Source organism: Equus caballus, chromosome 5 (genome assembly GCF_041296265.1).
Source record: "Equus caballus isolate H_3958 breed thoroughbred chromosome 5, TB-T2T, whole genome shotgun sequence".
Lineage (NCBI taxonomy): Eukaryota > Metazoa > Chordata > Mammalia > Perissodactyla > Equidae > Equus > Equus caballus.
The window spans coordinates 18,787,518-18,811,054 of NC_091688.1; the positions used below are offsets into that span (position 1 = coordinate 18,787,518).

Genomic DNA, 23,537 nt, shown 5'->3' on the forward strand with positions numbered 1-23,537 from the left:
ATGGATATATACACATACACACATAACATATATATAATTTAAAGCTTATTAATGCAAGATACTTACTACTATTAATAATGTAGCTTGGAATCATTTTACCTTTTAATATTGCTGCTGAAATCCCAATGGTAGCACAGAATGGGGGGGAAAAAGCAAAGGCATTAAAGAGTTATATGGAATAATAATTTGCCTGCGTTTGGTGTGCCTAAAGGCATACATGTAGGAAGAAAGATCTGGCTGTAGAAAAAGGGCTCCGAAAAAAAATCAGGTATATAGGAGGATTTAAGAAGATTAGAAATCCTTTCTACTCTGTTCTGTTTCCATCTATACATCCTTATACACACACATTTTACTCACTCCATTGCTCTTAAATAGTTATTTGAAAGAATCTCAAAGAAAAAAGCAATACAAGAAGACCAAACACTGATTTGGCTTGCACTAGATTGTTGCTAAACTTTTTTTTTTTTTTACTGTTCCGCCTGCAAGCTATACTGAATATATACAGCTTCCTACATATCTCTCAAAGAAACAACCCAGGGGATTCAATCACCCTGTACAAATTACACAGCTTTATCCATTTCAGCGGGACGGGGGAGGACAGCTCTCTCGACAGGTGTCTCCAGTGGATTAGGAGGACTACTACCATCAGCAGGATCACAGGCTACGTCCGACGGTTCACATTCCCTCCTCTCTCCCCTATCCCTTGGTGTGAAACTAAAAGAACTCTAATAAGACCTTGCATTTATACAGCAATTTGGATTTCAAAGAGCTTTCAAATTACTAACAAACATTTTGGCCGAGAGAGGACTATACACTCTCATAAATTAAGGCATGTTATCTTGTTCTTCAGCCATCAGCCATTTGTAATTCTTGAAATTTATAAATACGTATGTGATAAACTTAGATCGCAGTGGAGAAAAGCTGCGAGATTTCTATTGTCTTCACCAAGACAGTGGTCATTTGATTATAGGTGGCCTGGTGAATCCCAACTGTATACAATACCATTCTATACAATCTCTCTTTATTCTTTATAAAAGAAATATAGGAGGTAGTATCAGTGAAATTGAATGGTGAACATCTGTGATGTTAAAATTTCTCTCAGTGTAATCTCTTGTATTTTTATCACTGGGCAGAATCATAGTAAAAACGGTAACTTACATATAAAAATATAATTCTAAAAATATCCTAACTCAGCAAACAAAGCAAAATAAAAGCATTACTACTCTTATTTCCAAAAGAAAATTTTGAAACCATCTTCTAAAAATTTTCCTTATTTTCCCAGTGAACCAAAACTAAATTGTGTAACTCATTTTTATTATGAAGCTAGTAAAATTAATGCGAAGCTGCATAAAAACAAATTATTTTTTACCCTTACCTCGATCTTTCGCCTTGTCAGAAAGGAGCACTTCTACCTCCTCATACTCCCGGATGGCATCCAATATGATACTTCCCTCTTTGCTGAATAAGAAGAGCATGGGGATCTTGATGTCATCTGTGTCCTTTCCGTCGCCTGCCATCTGGAACAGAGGGGCTGTATCACTGCTGCTCCCCTCATTGTCATCTAGTCAGAAAATGGTACAGCGAACAGAAAAACATTCATCCATTAAAAAGCTCTATCTACCAATCTTTACTGCTTTTTACCTGTTGGCAGCATTAATTTTATGCATCAAGACCCATAAAAACAAATATACATTTTGGGCCCACTAATTCTACTCCTAGAAATTTGTCTTGAGGACATAATTCAAAAGAAGCCAAATGATCCATGCCCAAAGAAGTTTACTGGGGTGCTATTTATAACTGTGAACAACTCTAAACTATTATAAGTAAATTATAAAGAACTACTTGATGGAACACACAGAAAAACAGAATATTATTATTACATGAAAAAAGTAGAACACAGAATTCTATGATTACGACTGTAAAAATTTCATATGTTTATGAAAAAGCCTAGAAGTGAAAAAATTCAAAGACTTGGATTATAATGATGGAGCTGTGAATGAAATTTTAATGTTTTAAGATTTCTTCTAATGGCATTATATTGTTCTACCACACTACAAATAGATAGTTCATTTTTATGTACTGTTCACAAAGAATAATTATGACTATAGTGGTTTCTGCTCTATAAGTTGAATTAAACACTATTGTTATTTTACACTGGTTAAATAATAGTAGCAGGACTGCTAAATACTGTTTTACCGGCAATGCCAGTCATGTCCACCACTAATCTCACACTCCAGTCTCCCTGGCGAGCCTGCCTGTCCCTTCTCAGAGAGCTTGCTCTGACAGACCCTCCAAGTGGAGAATACCACGGAGGACCCACTCTCTCAGCAATAACTAAGACAAATGATTAGACAAAAGATGGCTGCCTGACCCTCAGTCTCCCTGGGGGAGCTGGAAGTGGCACACAGAAAGACTGTGCCAGTTAGCAGTGGGTAGTGGTCCAGTTAAGTGACAGATTCACGGCTGAGGCTGCAATTTTAGAATGGCCATTTTGGAACTGACAAGCAAAGAGGGAGCAGGCTGGTGAGAAGCTGGAGAACGAAGCAGAATTGCAAAGAGATGCAGAGAAGAGAGTCTAGGAGGACCCAGAGCCAGAGACAGAGAGATGTGAAAGATGCTAGCTATCATGGTTCCTAGCGATTTTCAGTTCCCACGTCTACTTCCTTAGAACATTCAGTTGCTTTTCTTGCCCTTGGGTTCAATGAAAATAATCTATTTCCACATAGCAAACAAACCTCCCTTCTTAAACCAGCTTAAATAAATTATTGTCTCTTGCAGCCAAATGATTTCTAAGATAATTTGTACTTCTAGTACTCACAATACAAAACAACTAAGTCCTAATTTGCTCATTTATATACAATTAAAGCCAGTAAAAACCAAACAAAATGCTTCATCGGAAAGAAAAGTTAGAGGAAAGAAGTTACAACACAAGAAAGTTTCTTTCCTCTATATTTTCTTATCCACGGTACTGGGTGTTTTTACCACTCACCCCCACTTCAGCTTCACACTTGACCCCTAAAACTCACACTGGCATTAATATACAGAAATGCAAATCTAGACTTTCCAAAAAGATATGAAATACATAGAAATTATTAAGAGAGTCACTGAATTACCTATCCATTATGTTGTTTAGTGCAGTAAAAATAATACAACAAACTCCTTGATAAAACTTTGGAAAACAAAAGGAAAAATCCTAAAAATTCTCTCTTCCTAGTCAACACAATGATGCAGAGGATTACTTACCAATAACAATGCCACCAATGGCTCCAGCATTCTGGATATTGCGTGCCTTCTCTGCAAACATGCACTGTCCCCTTTGTATCAGAGCAATTTTCCCCATCACTGCCTCAGGGTTAGTGAGCTCGGAACAACCATTGTATGGTTTACTGCTTGCAACAAATCCTCTTGTCTGTCAGAAATAAAAGTTGCTTCAATATTCTTTTATCTTCACAAATCACTGTCTAGTCATTAAAATTCAGTATCTAGAGCTTTAAGTAGAACTCATTTCTTTTCTAAGGATATCGAATATATTTTTAGCATAAATTTTTCTTTTGAACATTTTATATATCATAGTACCCAACCAATGTTGCTACTGTGCTTTGCAGGCTATAGAGAATTTTTACATAAATTACTAAATCTGATCTTTATAACGACTCAGTGAAATAATACAGATAATATTTCCATTTTACATATGAGGAAACTGAGGCTCAGGGTGCATAATTTTCTCAAAGACCAGTGTTAGTAAGTGGTAAAGTTAGAACCTGTGGGTAGGTTCACTAGATAGCCAGACCCACACTTCAAACAGCTGGGAACCATTTTTAACTATCATTGGTACCCAGAAAGATTTTTGAAAGAGGAAAAAATTGGATTTAGTCTACAAGAATATGCAAGAAGTTGTTCTTCCTAGGAAAATTAAATCCACTAGAGAACTGATTTTAAAGATGTTTTAATATCCCTTTCTCTCTCAGAATGTAAACTCCATGAGTGCATCGATCTTAATCGGTTTTGTGAACCGACAGATAGCAAACACCTAAAATAGTGTCTAGAATATAGCAGGCACTTAATAAATAGTTGTGAATGGATGAATCAATCTATAAACCTACATAGCTTTAAAATACACACTAGAAAAAGTCTAAATTAGAGGCAACAGAGTTAAAAGAGCATTGACTCTAGGTTATCGGGATACTTGGTTCTGAACCAAGCTCTGCAACTGATGACTTAGATGAACCTGTGAACTGTTATTCTAACTAAGACGATGGACTAGCTCAGTGGTCTTCCAAGTCTGCTCAGTGGGACCAACCTCAGCCTCGGATGCTCTCCTGTTCAACTGCATAGGTCTGTTTCCTATATTCTAACTAAGAGGATGGACTAGCTCAGTGGTCTTCCAAGTCTGCTCAGTGGGACCAACCTCAGCGTCGGATGCTCTCCAGCCACCTAGGCTGGATCTCGGCTTTCAGCTGTTTCTCTGCATTAAGCCTCTGAGTTAGATTTTTGATCAAATAAAGGTCCTAGTAGTTGTTAAAGTCTGAAAATCATTTTTCGATAAATTAAAGGTAATAAATTAGAGAAGAGACTAAGAATTGGACAGTATCTGAATAATATTTGAAGTAAAATTCTATAAGCCTATTATCTACAAATTACGAAAAAATTTTCAGGATATGCTTCTAACTTTAATCCATTTAAATCTGGGAGATGGAATATTTATGTTTTTTAAATAAATTAAAACTACTAAAATTAGAAAAGAGACTAAGAAACTAGATAATATTTAAACAATATTTTAAATTCAGTTTCAACAAAGATATTTTAAGCGCACACACCTCTTTATGTTTAGACAGATCTAGCCCAAACTGGGCTGGCCCAGCAGTCAATACTACCCTGCCAAAAAACGGGTGGGAGACAATTTGCACAGCTCGCGGAGGCAGCTGCTGTTCTTTCTGTTGCTGACTTGACAGTTCGATCATCTCCTGCATGAACCTCAACCCATCTTCAGCGTCAATTGAACTGGCAGCCTAGGAAACAAACAAGTTAATTTTATCCTTTCTTTCGGGAAACTTTCAACTTTTTTGATTTCTTACATACTATTGCACTATATAGTCTTCTACTCTAAAATTTCTACTTTCAGTTTGGGTCCCTACCAAGTATTTATGGTCTCACTCGTCCTCAAAAGTATTACTTCTGGAAATATTTTCTGAAAATAACATCTGTAACTTTTATTAACGTCTCTTTCACTGCTCTATAAACCACTGTTGATACAAACCGAGAATTGGACTTCCACCAAATGCACAAACACTCACTTTGTTTGTTTTCTCCACTGTTTCCCTTTTAAGAAATAAATCTCATATGTGACCCATACTTCCCTTCTTTGAAATTATGAACGACCAACCAGGTTTAACTCAAAACATAACATCAGGCACCTATTATGTCCCAGCACTTGACCAGGTACTGGGGAGACAGTCTTTTACTCAAGAAGTTTGCATCGGGAGGAGAGAGACATGTGAAATTAGCCGTGATCAAATTTCTCAAGTGGGAAAGGAGACCTGGAGCACACGCGACGGAATGATCGATTTTGCCAGTGTGGATCTGGGAAAAATTGAGACTGACATTTGAACTGAGTCTTAACAGACCAAAAGCTGAAGAATGCCCGACTACAATAGAAAAAAGATGGATTCTTGACACTTTACAGAAAAAGTCAATGGGAGTTGGTCAGAGTTAGAGGGTAGAGAGAGATTGAAGATAGTGTTTAACTGAGATGGAGAACAAAAAGGAAGAGAGATGGACTAAAGAGAGAATTAATTCCGGTTTGGGCAGATTGAGACTAAGATGCAGAAATGTATGACAAGCAGATTACAGTTGGGTTTAAGAGTAAAGTTAGGAATCAGGGTTACATATGTCTATCTAAGAAACCATGTGTACAAAAGATGATAGCTGAGCTTCTAGCAATAGATGAGACTGCTGGAGAAGAGTTTGGAGAGAAAAGAGCATGATACAGATCCTTTGGCAGTGCCTACACTGAGCGATTGTGACAAGAAAGGAGAGTCACAAGGGAACGTATAAAACAATGAACAGAGAAGTGGAAAGATGTATGTTGCTGGAATGCCCTGGAAGCCAAGAAAGGGACATGTTCTAAAAAGGGGTCAGTCAACAGTTACAGAAAAGTACAATCATATAAAGATTAAGAGGCCACTGGGTAGCAATTATATCGCTGGTGGCCTAAGTGAAAGCAATGTCATTAGAGACACCACTCCCACTACTGGGAGTGATGGGGAGTTAAACATAAGGAAGCAGGCAGAATATTGTTTAAGGAAGCATGGATGTGGCAAGAAGAGAGATGAGACAGAAATCTGAAGGGAAGGTGAGGTTGTGGGAAGATTGAATTTGAGATTAAGGGATAGCTGAATAAGGTTTTAGGTTGAAATTATTTAGCAAACTGTAGTTTTCTCAGAATTAATGTAGTAATAAGGTGAATAATTTAAAGGCCTTATGCTATGAACACTTTTAAAGCAAAAATTAAAAAAAATTTCCCAAAAGGGCATGTCACCTTTCCTAGACAGATACCAATAAATGCAAATTTTGATTTCTATAATAAATGAACTACTTAGATTCAGTCGCTCTTTGGAACCTGAAATAATATAGAACATAGAGATATAAATATTAAAAAGAATTAGCTTTTAAGATTATGTTTTAATCAAAATAATGGAAAGACAAGGGACTGAAAAACAGAATACTTTGAGTTGAGTCTTATATTAGACTATATTAACTTCAGCAAACTACCCAACCGATTTGTGATTGAATTGATTTATACTATGAAGGGGTTGAATTAGGTGGTTTTCCAAGATACTTCTAAATCCTAAAATTCTGATTTTCCAACTTTAAACCAAACATGAAAAGTATATATATATATATTTTGGGGGGGGGGGAGATTAGCCCTGAGCTAACTTCTGCTGCCAATCCTCCTCTTTTTGCTGAGGAAGACTGGCCCTGAGTTAACATCCGTGCCCATCTTCCTTTATTTTATGTGGGATGCCTACTACCGCATGGCTTGACAAGCAATTCGCAGGTCCACACTCAGGATCTGAACCGGCAAACCCTGGGCTGCCAAAACGGAACGTGGGAACTTAACCGCTGTGCCCCTGGGCCAGCCCCCAAACATGAGAAGTTTTTAAAAAGCCAAATGTCGTTATCTTATTAAAGCTAATGAGACCAAAAGGGCAGAGATGGTATCTAATTAGTATAGCAATGTCTTACTTGGATTGCGTGTTGAACCAACTGGACTCTCCCATCTTTGAGGTGAATCAAACTCACCCCCATCTTCTTCAAGATTTCTAAATGCTCAGGGTTGGTGGCCATGAAATCTCTGGCTCTCAGAGGGGGTTTAGCTCCACTCCTGAAACTCTCCTCTCTGCTAAAAGTAATTATAGGCAAGGCTTAAAAACTACAAACCAGAACTGGGGAAAACATAAGGCAAATAAAAATAATGTTAGATGTTTGCAAAATTGCCAGTTTTAGAACTGGCGAAAATGAAATAATTAGAAATACTTATCTGTCTACATACAACTTAGGTTATTAATAAGTGGCATAGCTTTCTATTTAGAGCTTAAATATAATATTTTACAGTTACAAAACCATGTATATTATCTATAAATCAGTATTAGTCAACAACATTATAACCATTTGAAAGTACAGAACAGGTTTACTTAGGGATTCGTTACTATCGATTTCTTCCTTGAAAAATAGATTTTTCTCAGAATTTTAAAAGCAAAACAATACTTATATCAGTGGATATTTACTTAAAAAATATACTTTTTTAATTTCCTAGAAGTGGGCTTTCTAATGTAACTATTTGGAAGAAAATGAACTCATTAAGGCAAAAAATTTTACTTAACAACCAAGAATAAGTACCTGATCAAAAAATAAAATCAAACAAAACAAAAACCTCTATTTTTACTACAAAGAAACTGGGTAAGAGGAAAATATTTTCTACACATATAAGACATGGAAATATTTGATGAAACTATTCTGCGTAAAATGAGCTACAAAAGTTAAATGATTATATGCTGTCCATTGACTAGTATGACTCAGTTCATTAAACAAAAGACACATAGAAGATCTCCATAATAATAAAGACATTATTGCAGAATAAACTTTGCTTTCTAACTTTACCAACTAGTAATTTTTATTTTAATCAGTGATAACTACATATGCAATACTTTTCGTCTAAGTGAATGTCTTCTTGGCTGTTATATGTTCCTTATGTTGTCATTTACCAAGAATTAACTTTGATATTAAAAATAAAATAAGAATCTCACACTCTGATGATGCCTCTGGGACAGCTCTTATCCACCACATTTTTCAAGGGTTCCCGAATGCTCTGAGCATACAATGGGTCATTAGGGAAGAGAATCTGAGTATTTGGGCAAGTCCAGTCAAAATTACTGTCATCCAGTTCTGTATATTCTGAAGTCTACAACATAAAGAAATGTTATGTAAATAAAATTATTATTTTATTTAACATTATAATTTGCTTAAAGGAAACACTAAATGAAATGTAAGTATATATGGAATGCAATAAAAGAAAACAAAATAAGAAAACATCAAGTGTATGTTTCCTCCTACCACACTATATTTATTGAATTCTAGTCATGGATTACCTTTCACTCAGAAAAATAAAACAAACACATAGAAGTGAAAAAGAAAATAAGACATTTAATTCAAAAACATAACCTACTGTGTTCTTCTTAGACATGCTTTGATTTGTAGTGGAAAGCCAAAGAGGTAACAGATGAGCCTCTGTTGTAAAGATGTAATCCTCTATGTCAAAAATAATGTCTTCTTTATCGGCAAATAACAGGTACAGATATTTAAACATTTCAGCCAAGAAGAAAGAATCCATTCTAAAACAAAAGGTCACAAATAAATCTAAGAACATAAAAATATCCAAATGCCAACTATCTGAGAGCCATAGAGTCAAGGTCAATAAACCTGTCTACACCAATTTATATGTGCAAAGAACTACAGAATGTATCTATCCCCTGGTGGTAATAACCTTGACTCCAAGCATATTCCAAGGAAATGAAAAAGATCAGAGGGTGCACTAAATTTTGTCAACACTGCAGATAAGATTTTCCTATTGGCCTTCCAACAAGGGCGGGTTTTCCATTTCTTCTACAGAGAACCAAGAGCAGGGAGGTAATGCAGGCGAACTTCACTACTGAGAACCATAGAAGAATCTTTAACTAACATTAATTGAACTGGATAAAGTAATACAATTTTGACGGAGTTTATTATGCAGCCATTTAAGTGATAAACAAGAAGGCTTTAAAGGTAAAGGAAATCATTTACAAAAGTTACATGAAAAAAATACAACACAAAATCACATGGACTATGATTTTAACTTTGTAAATATTTAAATACCTGCCAAGAAGGGAACATGGAGAAATAAAGAGGATAAAAATATATGTGACTTTATAAATGATTTAATGTTAAAATGTTTTAATAAACATTTTAAAGGAAAGCTTTAATAAAATTTAAAGTGGCAGAAAAAGAGCACAGCTGTTAGACGGAGATGTAGGAACATGAAATTTAGTTAAATTTACTGCCTCCCAAAGTATCCCAGGTTTTTGCAGAAATAACTTGTAGTTTACTGGACAGTCTATATAGTTTCACACCTCTGGCCAAGCACAATTCCTGGCACACAGTAGGCACTCAATAAACATTTACTAAATCAAATGCAAGTTTAAACAGCATTACTAACGACTGAACTGGAGAGGCAGTGGAACACAGTGGTAAAGAACATGGTCCTTGGAAATACAAAAGCCCTTCCACTGACTAGCTGTGTGACCGTGGAGCCATCAGGACTGTGAGCTTCAGTTTATTCTTCTGTAAAGGACATAATAACATCACACACCTAACATTGGGGTGAAGACTAAATGAGATACTACATGTCCCTTATTTAGCAGAGCACCTGGCATACGTATGAGTTAAAAAACAGAGCTGTCATTATTTTTCCTACACATAAATGATGTTTTATTTTGGAACAACAACTCACCTGTAATGTTTCAGAACTTTTTCGAACGTTTCAGATGTTAATCTTTATACAATAGATAAAATACTTCTCTGTCAATTTGCAATACACTTATGATAATTTAACATTTTCTGGAGGACTGACAGTTACTATCATGAGGAAATGCTACCTTGAGAACTGTAGACTCAAGAGCAAGATGCCGATTTTTGGCAAATTCTGGAACTGATTATGAAACAGATGATTTGTAAACATTTAGAAAAGAATAGAGACATGGTAAAATCACTACACATGAACTGGGGAAAGCTAGTAAGTTGGGTATCATATCAAAAAACCATATTTTTTGTATTAAAAATTACATTTGTATTAAAAAACCATAAATTTATACACAAATGCAAACATATAGGCCTTAAAAATGTCTGGAAGACTGTCAAATTGCCAACAGTGGTTATCTTAGGGTAGGCAAGTAGGAAAAGTGTCTCAGAAGATTTTCACATTCTTTTTGCCATTTAAATTCCTTCCAGTGATCATCTCTTGTTAGGAAAATACAGATATTTCCAGTTTGAAAATTGTGTGTGGTGGGGGGAGGCGGATGCTGGTGAGCCAGAGGACAGCAGTGGTGGATCTGTAGGTCTATAGGGGGATTAGCAATCAAATGTGAAGAGCCTGTAACTGAAAGCTCTCAATGCCACGCCAGGAGGCACTGGTTGTGGTCCTATCCCAAACTCTTCCCAATAATTTAGATGGAAATTTTTTAAAGCATGCTTATCAAAACTGCAGATCAGTGAAAATAGGTAGTTTAGCTAATAAAGTAGATGACTGAGATGAGATTCAAGATCTCTTTTTGGTCTAGAAACACAAAAAACCCCAACAAAATGAATTTTGCTGGGATAAGTATAAAGTTGTAAAGTTTACACTAAGAAAACCCAGCTGCTCAAGGGCAAGGTGGAGAACACTCATTTGTCAGCAGGCCACAGTTAAGTATCTCAGGTTAACTGGCCACAAGTTCACTGTGAGTCGAACACAATAAAGCTGCTAAAAAACTGAAAACACATCTAATAACACAGTATGATGAAGATTAGTAGTTCTCAACCTTTTGTCCGGCCAATGCATCTGAGAAGTACACTGCTGCCATGAGGAACACTAAGTCAATGAAGCAGTGACCCTCAACTGGGGAGAGGGTTTAAGCCCATTAAGCCCTCAGAAAACTAGCTCTCTCGGCCTAAAGTTAGACGTTAACAGTGCTGTTGTGTTAGGCACGTCTTGAGCATGGTTAATTCTGGACATGATATTTTAAGAGACACTCTATATACTGGAATACAATCAGAATAGAGCAAAGGCAGTGGTAAAAGGTCTACAAACAACGTCATATAAGGAATATTTGGTTGGGGTGGGGAAGAAGGATGTTAAATTTAGAAAAGTGGAACTCTCTAAACAGAGTAAAACATGTCTTCCTCTGTAATTCCTCAACCTGTTACTCCTCTTTCCATTATAGTGAGTATTGCAAGGTTGTGATTATTTCTTTATACACCTATCTTCCTCACTAACTAAAGGTCCTGGGAGAGCAGGGACTGGTTCCAATATCTCTTTCTATCCTCACATCTAAGTGCAATGCCTGGCATACAGTAGGTGCCTAATTATTGTTCCTCCAATGAGTTGCCAGTATAGCATGGTGGTCAAGAGCCCATCTGCCTTGATTAGAATTCTGACTTAATGATTAGACTTACTGATTGTCTGACCTTGGACAAGTTCCCTAACCTCTCTGTGCCTTGGTGTCTTCATCTATAAAATGAAGATTATAACAGAAACTACACTTCAAAGGGTTGTTGTCAGGATCAAATGGGCTAAATATAGAAAGTGCTTGATTAGAAGAGTGCCTGGCATGCAGGAAGCAGTCAATAAATGTTAAGATAAATGCACAGCCTACCTGCTTTTATTTCTTGCTGTTGTGTGCATGCCTGCTTCCAAAAACCTATCCATTTCTCATCAGCTGTGGTCAGCAAAAGAGGTTCCAACCTAATCAACTATTATCTAAACACCCGAGTGAAAGACTAAAGGACAACTCCACGACTAGATGATGAGTGCTGTGTTTCACCTGCCTCTAGTCTCTCTGCCTGAAACTCTTTTTACTACTTTCTTCTTTCTAATTCTTGCCCATCCTTCAGGATACAGGATCTTCCAGAAATCTTTCAGTGACCATCGCATTCCAACTTGTGTTTCATGTCCCTTTACTATGTTTCACAGCACTTACACAATGTTTTAAAGTCTACTTATCTGCCTGTCCTCAGTAATTTAATGACAGAAAAGACATGTCTTCATATCTTTAATCCTCAAAAACTAGTATAACTCTAGCACATAAGACACATCATAAATACTGGTGGAATGAACATTTGCTAAGCAAGCAAGCAAACAAACAAGATTTAGTGTTCATTTAGAGATGTGCTGCTATGTTCTGGACAGATAAAATAACCAGATAAGTGATCTCAGAATAACTGGAATGTTAGTGAATATCATATTAACCAAAGCATGCTTTTTATAGTGTGAGTATTTCATGTCATCTACATCTATCCAGTATCCAGTGAAACAGAAACTGCCATTGGTCTTCCTCAGCCCTCCAAATCAGCAACAGAATAAGAATACACACATTAACCATGATGTTGCTTTGAGGAATACTTGACTGAAAATGAATCATAATCCAGATCATTCATCACCATCTTGATAAATTTTAACATTTTACATAATATAAAAAACTATTAACAAAGAAAAAACCCCCAAGCTTCCTAATACTCTTAAACCCAAGGTTCTGATATTTAACAATCATTTATTCATCTATTTAAAAATCATTTGAGCACCTACTATATGCCAGGCACTATGATAAAAATACAAACTTTTCAAACAATTTTAACTGAGCCTGTTAAAGAGAGATTAAAAATAAACACAATGAACTAAGATTTGCATCTTCAAATACCCTTTGTAAAAGCATTAAGCTTATCTGAATTCTAACTAATTGTCATATTTCATGTTGTTTCACAGTTACCCTGAGGAAAGGGGACGTTAGGAATCATTTTACCTGTCCTCATGACTTCCAGTACGCACATCCTTCATGGCAGCAAATCCGCAAGGCACTCTGGCATATTTATTTAAATTTTCAATAAGTGTTTTCCCTACTTCAAGGTAGTAAGGATCTCCTGTAGCCTATTAAAAAGGAGAATATATGTATACATATATATAGCTGAAATATTACCATATACCCATTCATTTATCAAATATTTATTGAGTACCTACTAAGTGCCAGGCATTGTATGAGGCACTGGAACACAGTCACGCAGGACCTAGCTCTGAAAACAGACCATGGATCTGCTTTATGGAATTTTTTAAACACACAGTTGAAAAGTTGTCCAACTGTACATCTCAGCACTTAGATTAAATTTCTAATGCCCAGAAAGGTTGCCTGATTGAAGGGAGGCAAGAGTCATGCTTTAGGAAGCAGCTCTAAAATATAAATTTCTCTTTAAAGAAAGGTTCACATAAATATTTTGAAAAGGCATAAAACTTAGATGTCAATTCTTGCATCTTTTAATAATTCTATGGACTAGATGAATAAGAACTGTGATATATCCAACCATTTTAATATTAAAAAAGGACTTTAAAAACCCAATTACTGGGGCCGGCCTGGTGGTGCAGCAGTTAAGTTCGCACGTTCCACTTCTCAGCAGCCCGGGGTTCGCCGGTTCAGATCCCAGGTGGGGACGTGGCACCGCTTGGCAAAAGCCATGCCGTGGTAGGCGTCCCACATATAAAGCAGAGGAAGATGAGCATGGATGTTAGCTCAGGGCCAGTCTTCCTCAGCAAAAAGAGGAGGATTGGTAGTAGTTAGCTCAGAGCTAATCTTCCTCAAAAAAAAAAAAATTAAAAAACGAACAAAAAAAACACCCAATTACTATTATAAGATAGTGAGATATCCAACAGAGAATGGGGGACTAAACAGCAAAAAGAGAGGTAAATTAGCTTACTTTATACAAGAAGTAGGTACTCTCTGCAAATTCTGGCCTTAAAGGATGTTGAGCCCAGTGTACCCTGAAATCTGTGGTAAATGCCTAGACAAAACAACATAAAAATATGATTAGAAAAAATAAGCTAGTAGTTCTAGAATATACAGTAGTACATAAATTAGATCATAAACAAGTAAAAATAATTAAAACATTGATAAATTTCATCTATAAAAATTTTCATTGCTTAAAAATCACAATTCATTTTTGCTAAGATTGCTATCTTTTACTAATTAAATGGAATTCTTTTTTTAAAATGATCATTTTGGCTACTAGAAAGCTTAGAAAAAAGTGAAACTCAGCAATGCCACTACATGGGTCATGGTGGTCTAAATAATTGTGTTTTCTTCATTGCTATTTTTTTCTCTTAATTATTAAGTCCTTAGCTCTCATATTTCTATTTTAGCACATGGTTTCTTTAATAACAACCTCAAATCCTCTATGGAACGAGACAGGACATTATTTAAAAATAAAACGAGTCTCACTTAAAATTTATTCAATAACAGAGTCAATTGATTAAAAAAATGATTAAAATAAAAACAAAAACCTTTAAGGAACCAAACAAAACTTCATTTGTAATAAGATGTATTTAGTTGAAGCCTCAGTTAATTCTGAATGAATATGAATTTTCTACAATGCACAGTCCTACTCACCTGAAGGCTAATAAAACTATACTTGCTAAAACAAACACTTTGGGCAGCATTCTAAATTGGTGGAATGCTTAGATATCTCACAGAGGATAGTGAATAAGCAGGGATAAAACAAGGCCATAAACAAATTTGGAAATTTCTAATGGTACATTTCTGGAAAGCCAAGAAGTATGCTATTAAAGTCTTGCTATATCAAGCTAGCAAGAATATTTACTACTAGTATATGTATAACAACCAGAAAGAATAATTCTTAATCAGCATGAGTAAGAGCTGGCATTCTCCAAAATTCCAGGGAGCATGTGTGATCAGCAAGAGTATATTCAATGTATATAGTTTTCATAAAATAAGCCTTAGAAAATAAAAAGTAAAAAGGTCTCCCCAGCTGGTGGGTATACGTAAAAGTTAGAATAAGACCATATGAATGGCATGGATTAGAAAAGGTTGAGAAATAAATACTAATTTGCAATTTTCTTTTTACATAAAATTAACAAAATGTCAGCCTTAGCCTAAACTAGACTTCTCTTAACACACGAGGAAAAGGAAAAACATAAACGATACTGTATAAACCAAAAACAAATCAATTAAACTATTTAATTAGGAAAAAAAATGAAAAAGAACAAATCAACCTTGAAGATGACACTGTCTATCTTTAAATTAGCAATTTATAGTACACATAAATTAGAATTTCAAAGATTACTTGCTTACCTCCGGTAGAAAATTGTGTTTTTTAATCACCTGATATAACATTTCATGAGTTTCAATAGCAGGTCTAATATCGCCCTTTAAGACCTAAAAGTGAACAATAACAACAAAGTTAACTAATAAAATATGAGTTGATTTCATCTAAAATCATTATATATACAAGAAAAGTGTAGATTAACATAATTTTGAAATGTGACTCCATTTGGGTAAGTCAATTTTAGAGATCACAAATGCACTCAAATTATAATCATTTTACTTTAATATTAAGAAAATAGCAGGGTTTTTACCTGCAAACCAGGAAAGAAGGCGAGCAAAGCATCCATCCAGGTCCGCGCATTCAGCATTGGCTTGTGGATGTGCACGTCGAGCAGAAGAGGCGGCTGGCTAATGTACCGCATTATGGCGTCATAGTGCTGAAAGAGCACAACAGATGTTCACAAAAGCAGATGAAAAAGACGCACTATTCTAAACAGCATTTCAGTAAATAGCACTGTGAGGAAATTCAACCAGAATTTATATATAAATATACCTACTAATTATTAACTATGTAAATAATTATTTTAGATGGAAATCTTTCTAAAATATATTATATATACTCCCCTGTGCTCTTTAATTCAGAATATTAAAGACTATTGTTAATTTGGGACCCTCTGAGGAGAGAAGATGTGAACATTGCCATCCTGTGGGATTAGCCCATGGTTAGGATGCTTTTGTGGCCCAAGGATGCTCTTACATCTTCTTGAAATATAGTTACAGGGTTCTATATTACAGAACTAGTTTTGTTTTCCCCTGTGTCTAAGAAGTTTGGTCCCTTCTCAGCTAACATAACACTCGGGTGCTCACCACTACCTAAATTAATGTATCTAATCACTGTTGCCACTCTTATGATCTACTATCTCTACCTCTTATGCTTTTAAAAGCTCTTCTTTTATCTTCTTCTCCTAGATATTTCTCAGCTTTGACAACAATAGGTTGAGCTGTTAGAGTCAATAAAAATATCTTCCTTATTAACCGCAAGAAAAATCTTCTTATAATCTAATAAACAACCTATGTGATAGTGTTTTCTAAACTATTCAATTGATGACTTATTAGGACTCTTACTAGTTTTTTCCTAACTCATCTATTACTTAATAACTATTATTGAGTACCTACTAGATATTAAGGCATTATTCTAATCACTTCATATGCATTAGTTCATTTAATCCTCTCAACAACTCTATAAATAGTACTAGTATTCCCATTTTGTGGAAGAGGAACAGAGGAAACAGCGTAAAGTTATTGCCCAAAGTCACAAAACCAGTGGCACAACCAGGATTTAAACTCAGGCAGGACAACGCCCATACTCCCAACCACTGTGTCACACCGTCTCACAGCAGGGCGGGGGAACTGCCGAGTGGGCAAAGAAGTGGAAAATTATTTCCGAAAGAATACAGTGACACAGCTGATGAGTTTGCTGTATTAATTCAGTTTGCTTCAATTACAGACAAAGGCAATCCAGTTGGGTTCAATAATCCTCCCCTGCCCCCTAAAAATATGCCGTGGTTCTGATCCAGACTTAAGACTGCCAGACCTGCTTTTGAAATGAATTCCACTAGTTTCTCCAAGTTGCCAAAGCCCTGCACACTTGGTGTGATCAAGGACTAGGCCAAATTTCCAAGATTTCAAAAAGAAGTGGAATCCAAAGATGAAAGTTAACTAGTAATTTATTACTATAAATTCTCTTCCTTGTATAAAAGATTAGGTAAAGCTCTAATCTACATATTTTACTATTTACTGGCAGATCTTGAAAACTTCTGATAAGTGATGAAAATAAAACCACTTTGTAAACTAATTTTTGGAATGTGTGTAGTTTTTACCCTGTCCCTGGCCAATGTGATCGGGGACCGACAAGAAAACGACTACACTTTAAAAACTAAATTATTTTTCAGAATGTCACTTAGATAAGTTTCTATCAAAATCTGGCACTCAAATTAGATTGGCTCTAAAATTAGTACAAAATTGGATCAACTTACTGTATTAAATCTTTCCAGAAAACTGTCATCTCCAAGCAAGACATAGGCTTTCAACAGATATTCATAGTAGGAATCAATCCCCGCTCCAACTCCACTATCTGTGGAAAGTACACATAAATGTGACTCTTGATTAAATTAATCTTTAAAAATCTTTATAGAGTACAAGTGAGGGCAGTAGTACACTAAGAATGAAAAATTAGTCTAAATATGAAACTGTTTCAAAATAAAAATTACACATTTATAGAATAACCCTACTATATGAATAATGTTCCTTTGGTGATAATAGTTTGTATGTTAACAAAAAAAATCTTACTTTGCAAAATTGGTTACAGAGGTCTTATTTAAAAGCAGTAGATACTAGATTTAAGAATTATCTTAAAGCTCCTTTTCTCAGTGAGGAACTTCAAAGAAGAAGCTCTAGAGGGTACCAGTGTACACTTCTTGTTTTTACTAGACTCTTAATCAGACATCAGTCTTTAAAGTTACAACAGATGTGAAAACAAGACTGCTGCTCTCTGGAGATGCCAGTTCTAATTGCTGAAGCTAGCAGGACTGCTGGCTTCTTCCTCCAAGATCATTGTAGAGGACCAAAGAAAGAAAATAACAAGATTAGAAAACTGTAAGAAACCTGGGGAAGGGGAGAAGCTTGGGCCTGGAGCAGAAGGCAGCAGGCACGGCTATGGAAGGATCAAACAGGAAGAAAATCGGGGAGCTTTGCTCTTGCTTCTCTCCTACCACTGCCTTAAGGCACAGTGCCTGCTCTCACACCTGCTACGGCTCAGATCTATGCTCCAGATGTCCTCGGGGAAAATCAGGGCAGCACAGAAGCCCTGTGTAAGGAACCGAACAAAAGAGGTGGGAACTAACTTTAGACATTCTCTTCCCCACCTTTTCCCCTCCAAACTCCTAAGGCTGGTAAATTACAATATAATTATAACTACAATTACAATACTAGAAATCCCTATATTCAGGGCACACTTCACGCCAATTAAATCAGAATCTCTAGGGGTCCAGGCATTCCTATTTTTAAAAATTTCTTAGAACTCATCCCTAAGATCACTAGGCTGATAGGGATTGGGATCTGACCTTCCCATTAAGTAGGTGACAAGGGAACATGTACTTATAGGCCAAAAACATTTAAGAAGCATGTCTTTTTAAAAGGAAACGAAAGAAATGGAGTAAGAGTTTACCAGAAGAAGAAAATATTAGAAAAGGCAGACCAAGAATTTTAAACTAGCCTAATAAACATACTAAAGTACAAAAAAGACTTAGGCAAATATTAAGCAAAATAAAGCTGATACAGCTGTATTACTATCAGATTAAATAGACTTTAAGACAGAGTATATGGTTACTCCATAATAATGAAAGGTTCAACTAAAAGGAGATAGCAATTTTAAATGAACACACCCAATAAAACAAACACACCCAATAAAACAGACCAATGCATCCAATAAAATACATAAAGCAAAAATACAACTAAAAGGAGATACTAAGAAGTCCACTATCGTTGTCCAACTTCAAGTTTTATCCACCTTTCTTAATTCTTGATGGGTCAAGCAAATACAAAATCAGCAAGGAGCAGTACATTATTAACTGAGCAAACTGACACATATTGAACTCCATATCCAACAATTAGAAAATACACATTTTTTCTTAAACACATGTGAAATGTTTACAAAAACTGACCATGTTCTAGGCGAAAAAGAAAACTTCAATAAATTTCAAAGCACAGGTATCACATAGATCATAAGTATCATCTAGGTATAACTATTTTTTTTTTTTAAAAAAGCACAAGTAACTCAGTAGAAAATGAACAAAATACAAGAACATCCATATCAAAAAATAAAACACATGCAGCTAATAAAAATGAACAAATGTTCAACATGATTAGTGATCAAAAAAATACAAATCAAAACAATGGAAAATCATGTGTACACCCATTTGATTGGCAAAATCTTTGAGTCTGACAGTACAAAGCGTTGGAGAGGATGCTGATCCACAGGATCCCTTCTGTGTTGCTGGGGAAAGTACAAAGTGGGGAAACAACTTCAGTAAACACCTCGACATTATCCCCTGAAGTTGAGCGTTCACTTACCCTATGATCTAAAAATCCCACTCCTAGGTATATAGCCAAAAGAAACTCTTACACATGTACGACAGGGGAAACATACAAAAATATTCACGGCACAATCGTTCACATTAGTAGAAAACCAAAAACAACCTAAATGCCCATAAATCATAGTTTATTCACGCAATATTACACAGCAGTCAAAAAAAGAACGAACTACATCTTCATGCAACAATGTGCATGAAGCTTAGCAATACCATAGTAAGTGAAAAAAGTCTGAAAATGTGACATGATATCCTTTTATAAAGTTTAAAACAAAACAAAAAATATACTTTTTAGGAGTACATATAGATGCAATAAAACTTTGTTAAAAGGAAACCAAGGGAATGATCAACATAAGACAATGATTGTTATTTCAGTTGGAGAAGACAGAGGTGTGGGACTGCAGAGGTAGGGAGAGTCAAGGACCATATTCAGAAACAATATGTTGTCAAGTTAGTTGCTTTTGTAATGGATGGTCTATTTGTGGGTGCTTATTACATTATTAAAAATAATTAACTAAATAAAATGGGCAATGCAAGGGCCAATGGTGAGAGTGTCATAAGCCAAGGATTATAATTAATTCAAAATTAATCATGATTAACTAATTTGCACCATAGTTCCAAAGCGGTTTAAAAAAAGAACAAGAAAAGAAATCACAGAATTTTGAAGCCAGGATTCAGACCAGTTTCAGGAACCATTTAGAAAAACTTTGAAAAATTTTATACAGTACTGAATAGAGGCAATAATTTTATTTTTATATATTCAAATGAATAATTATTTTCATTTATTCAAATATAGGCAGTTATTCTTTATTTTATATAAAACAACATAAGCCTTTTGGAAAACAGAGAGATGTATAAACAAGATAATCTCATTAGGAATATTCTAGTATACTTCCATTCTTCTATGCTTGTTTTATAGGGATGTTTTGTAAAGATAAAATCATATTCTTTATACAATCCTATAGCCTGTTTATTCATAAAACATTGGTATATGCTTTCCCCCAAGATTACAATTCATTTTAATAACAATACTCCCACACTGATGTAAAATAATTTTCTTAGCTCTTCTTTCATTAAGGTTTCCAAGTTTTCCACTATTACAAATAATTATGTGACGAACATCTTTGGGAACAAATGATTTCCTACATTTTGTATTATTTCCTCAGGCTAGATTCCCAGAAGTGAAATTATTATCAACGAGACTAATATCACATTAGTGAGCACTTACTTAATAGTAAGTGTAGCACATGCCAGGCACTGTTCTAAGTGCTTTACAGTGATTAACGCATTTAAGCCTCATAATAACTCTATGAAGTCCTATTATCCTCATTTCACAGATATGGATCCCGAGGCACACAAAGGGTTAAAACAATTTGCCCAAGATCACGTAGCTTCAGTGCCAACAGTATGGCTCCAGAGTCTATGCTCTTAGCTGCCATGCTATACTCTATTTCTGGAGAGAGGAAAAAAACAAGGATGGGTGATAACATTATTAAATACAGATTTTCACTTAAGTACACCTTGATGTCAGATAGCTGAAGTATTCTGATCTTCTAATCTTCAAAGAAATTAGCTGTAGTGTTTCATTTATACTCTATAAGGCTTGACCCATTAAGGTATGAAATAGAACACTAAGTGTTCCAGAATAAGTGTGCTATTATTTGGCACTAAAGAAGAAAATCTGGCTAAATTAGTTAAAATTCCAGCAATCTTGTGAGAAACTATGCTTTATATTCTCCCAAAGACACTTTTAATAAATGAAAATCCTTTATTTCCCAACCATTCTGAGGATGTGAAGGCTTGATTTAAAAAGCCCTACTTAGGGGGCTCGCCCCGTGGCTGAGTGGTTAAGTTCGTACGCTCTGCTGCAGGCAGCCCAGTGTTTCGTTGGTTCGAATCCTGGGTGCGGACATGGCACTGCTCATCAAACCACACTGAGGCAGCGTCCCACAAACCACAACTAGAAGGACCCACAACGAAGAATATACAACTATGTACCGGGGGGCTTTGGGGAGAAAAAGGATAAAATAAAATCTTAAAAAAAATAAAAATAAAAGTAAAAAAATAAAAAGCCCTACTTACATACCTTTTCTTACCCAATCTCCAGTATGAATATTTATAGTCACGCCCACTAAATTACTACTTCGCTGTCTTTTTTCCCAGAGAAAATCAAGAGCTTTTCTTGCATATTCCTATAATTAAAAAAAGAAAAGCATACTTGAAGAATTGTCTTTGACAAACAGGAAACAAAGAAACAAAAAGCAAAGGCCCATAATGTATTTTAAAGATTAAGTAAAATTCCTAACATAATCATTTATAACATACATTAAATTTCCTTACAAGTCAAAGCTTGGCTCTTTTAGTCAACAGAGTCTAGTTAAAAAGAATGACTCTAAAATGCTATTTAGTGGCAATGATCTCACTTTGAGACCATTCTTGTTCATCTACTCTTGTAGTACAGCTCACATTCACACACATGTATTATTAAATTATATAAATTGCTGGCATAATTAAACGTACTTGTTAAAATAAGTTTCTAGCATTTAAATGCAAAGTGAAAATCTCCTTAGACACTCTTTCTCAGAAAATTGGGAGAGAATTTCAAAGTTGGTATGCCATCTTTGAAACAAAGGCATTTCAGATCCCATCTTTTAAACAGCATTCAACTTTGTTAGTGAAGAATAAGTAAATCAACAAGTACTCATTTGACCATACAGCAGCGCCCCCTTATCCATGAGGGATACATTCCAAGACCCCCCAGTGCATGCCTGAAATGGCAAATAATACTGAACTCTATATATATTACGTTTTTTCCTCTACATACATACCTATGATAAAGTTTGATTTATAAACTAGCACAGTAAGAGATAAACAATAACTAATAATAAAATAGATTATAATAATATACTGTAATGAAAGTTACCGTAGATTTTAGCAACCTCAGCATACAATTTTTTTCTTTCCTTATTAAGTTGAGAACTTTCACCTTTTCACTTCAGGGAAGCACTTTATGGCTTCTCTTTGGCATATGTGAATCACCAGCAACACTACTCCTGTGCTTTGGGACCATTATGAAGTAAAATAAGGGTCACTTAAAGACAAGCACGGCAATATCGTGACAATCGATCTGATAACCTAGACAGCTACTAAGTGACTAACATGTGGGTAGCGAATATGGCGTGGATACAGCGTGGATGTGCTGGAAAAAAAGATGATGATTCACGTCCCTGGCAGGACAGAGCAGGATGGTGCACGATTTCATCATGTTACTCAGAATGGCACACAATTTAAAACTTATGAATTGTTTATTTCTGGCATTTTCCATTTAATATTTTCGGTCCATGGTTGACCACAGGTAACTGAAACTGCTGAAAGCGAAACCACAGATAAGGGAGGGCTACTATACCAAAATTAGAACTTTACGATACAGCATTATTTTCTGTCTCTTTTTTCATTCATTTTTACTCATTGGACACCAAATTAAAATTATTTCTGATCAAATTCTCGGCTTTGGATGAAAAGATGTTACAAAGCACAAAAGCAAAGGACACGTACAGGAGAGTTTTCAGGTTAAAATTAATTTCAGAGCATGAATCTATTCAGCATTGCTGAAGAACTTCTATAAAAGAAAAAAAACCCATTAAACCAATTTGTCACTTTGCAGATTTAAGACTAGAGTGTAAAACAGTTTTAATTCTTGACTCAATCTATTTATGCTGATTGTTTTAAAAATTACAACTTTAATTAAATGGTATGATTTCAGAGCTGTAAGTTTCATAAAGATTATATTTCCCTACTCCTATCTTAAAGCTAAGAAAACAGTCTCAGTGAAACTTTATAGTTTGTGAACAAAATGCAAAGTTGTATTTAATACAACTTCTATTTTTTTGACAATTAAAAACTATGTAGTTTAGACAAAAATTCACTAAAGTAACAGAAATCTTCCAACTGATAATCCTAATACTTGACCAATGAAGAAGAGATATAAAGTCAG

At 35.3% G+C, this 23,537-nt stretch overlaps 1 protein-coding gene across 14 annotated transcripts in view; it reads right to left on the reverse strand.

Annotated features, from left to right (window-relative positions):
• The window catches only part of EDEM3 (ER degradation enhancing alpha-mannosidase like protein 3), a 64,187-nt gene that overhangs the window by 10,388 nt on the left and 30,262 nt on the right, over positions 1-23,537 (reverse strand). For 2 of the 14 annotated variants that reach the window (XM_023640701.2, XM_070267868.1), the window contains 13 exons: positions 21,630-21,735; positions 17,432-17,529; positions 15,707-15,832; positions 15,423-15,506; positions 14,032-14,115; positions 13,089-13,213; positions 8,726-8,891; positions 8,307-8,461; positions 7,246-7,402; positions 4,818-5,009; positions 3,244-3,409; positions 1,376-1,561; positions 67-114 (listed from right to left, as the gene is read on the reverse strand). In XM_023640701.2, coding sequence (XP_023496469.1) covers positions 67-114; positions 1,376-1,561; positions 3,244-3,409; positions 4,818-5,009; positions 7,246-7,402; positions 8,307-8,461; positions 8,726-8,891; positions 13,089-13,213; positions 14,032-14,115; positions 15,423-15,506; positions 15,707-15,832; positions 17,432-17,529; positions 21,630-21,735 — 1,693 coding nt within the window. The remainder of the gene's footprint in view (positions 1-66; positions 115-1,375; positions 1,562-3,243; positions 3,410-4,817; positions 5,010-7,245; positions 7,403-8,306; positions 8,462-8,725; positions 8,892-13,088; positions 13,214-14,031; positions 14,116-15,422; positions 15,507-15,706; positions 15,833-17,431; positions 17,530-21,629; positions 21,736-23,537) is intronic. The other 12 variants (XM_070267865.1, XM_070267873.1, XM_023640703.2 and 9 more) reach the window with 7 other exon arrangements.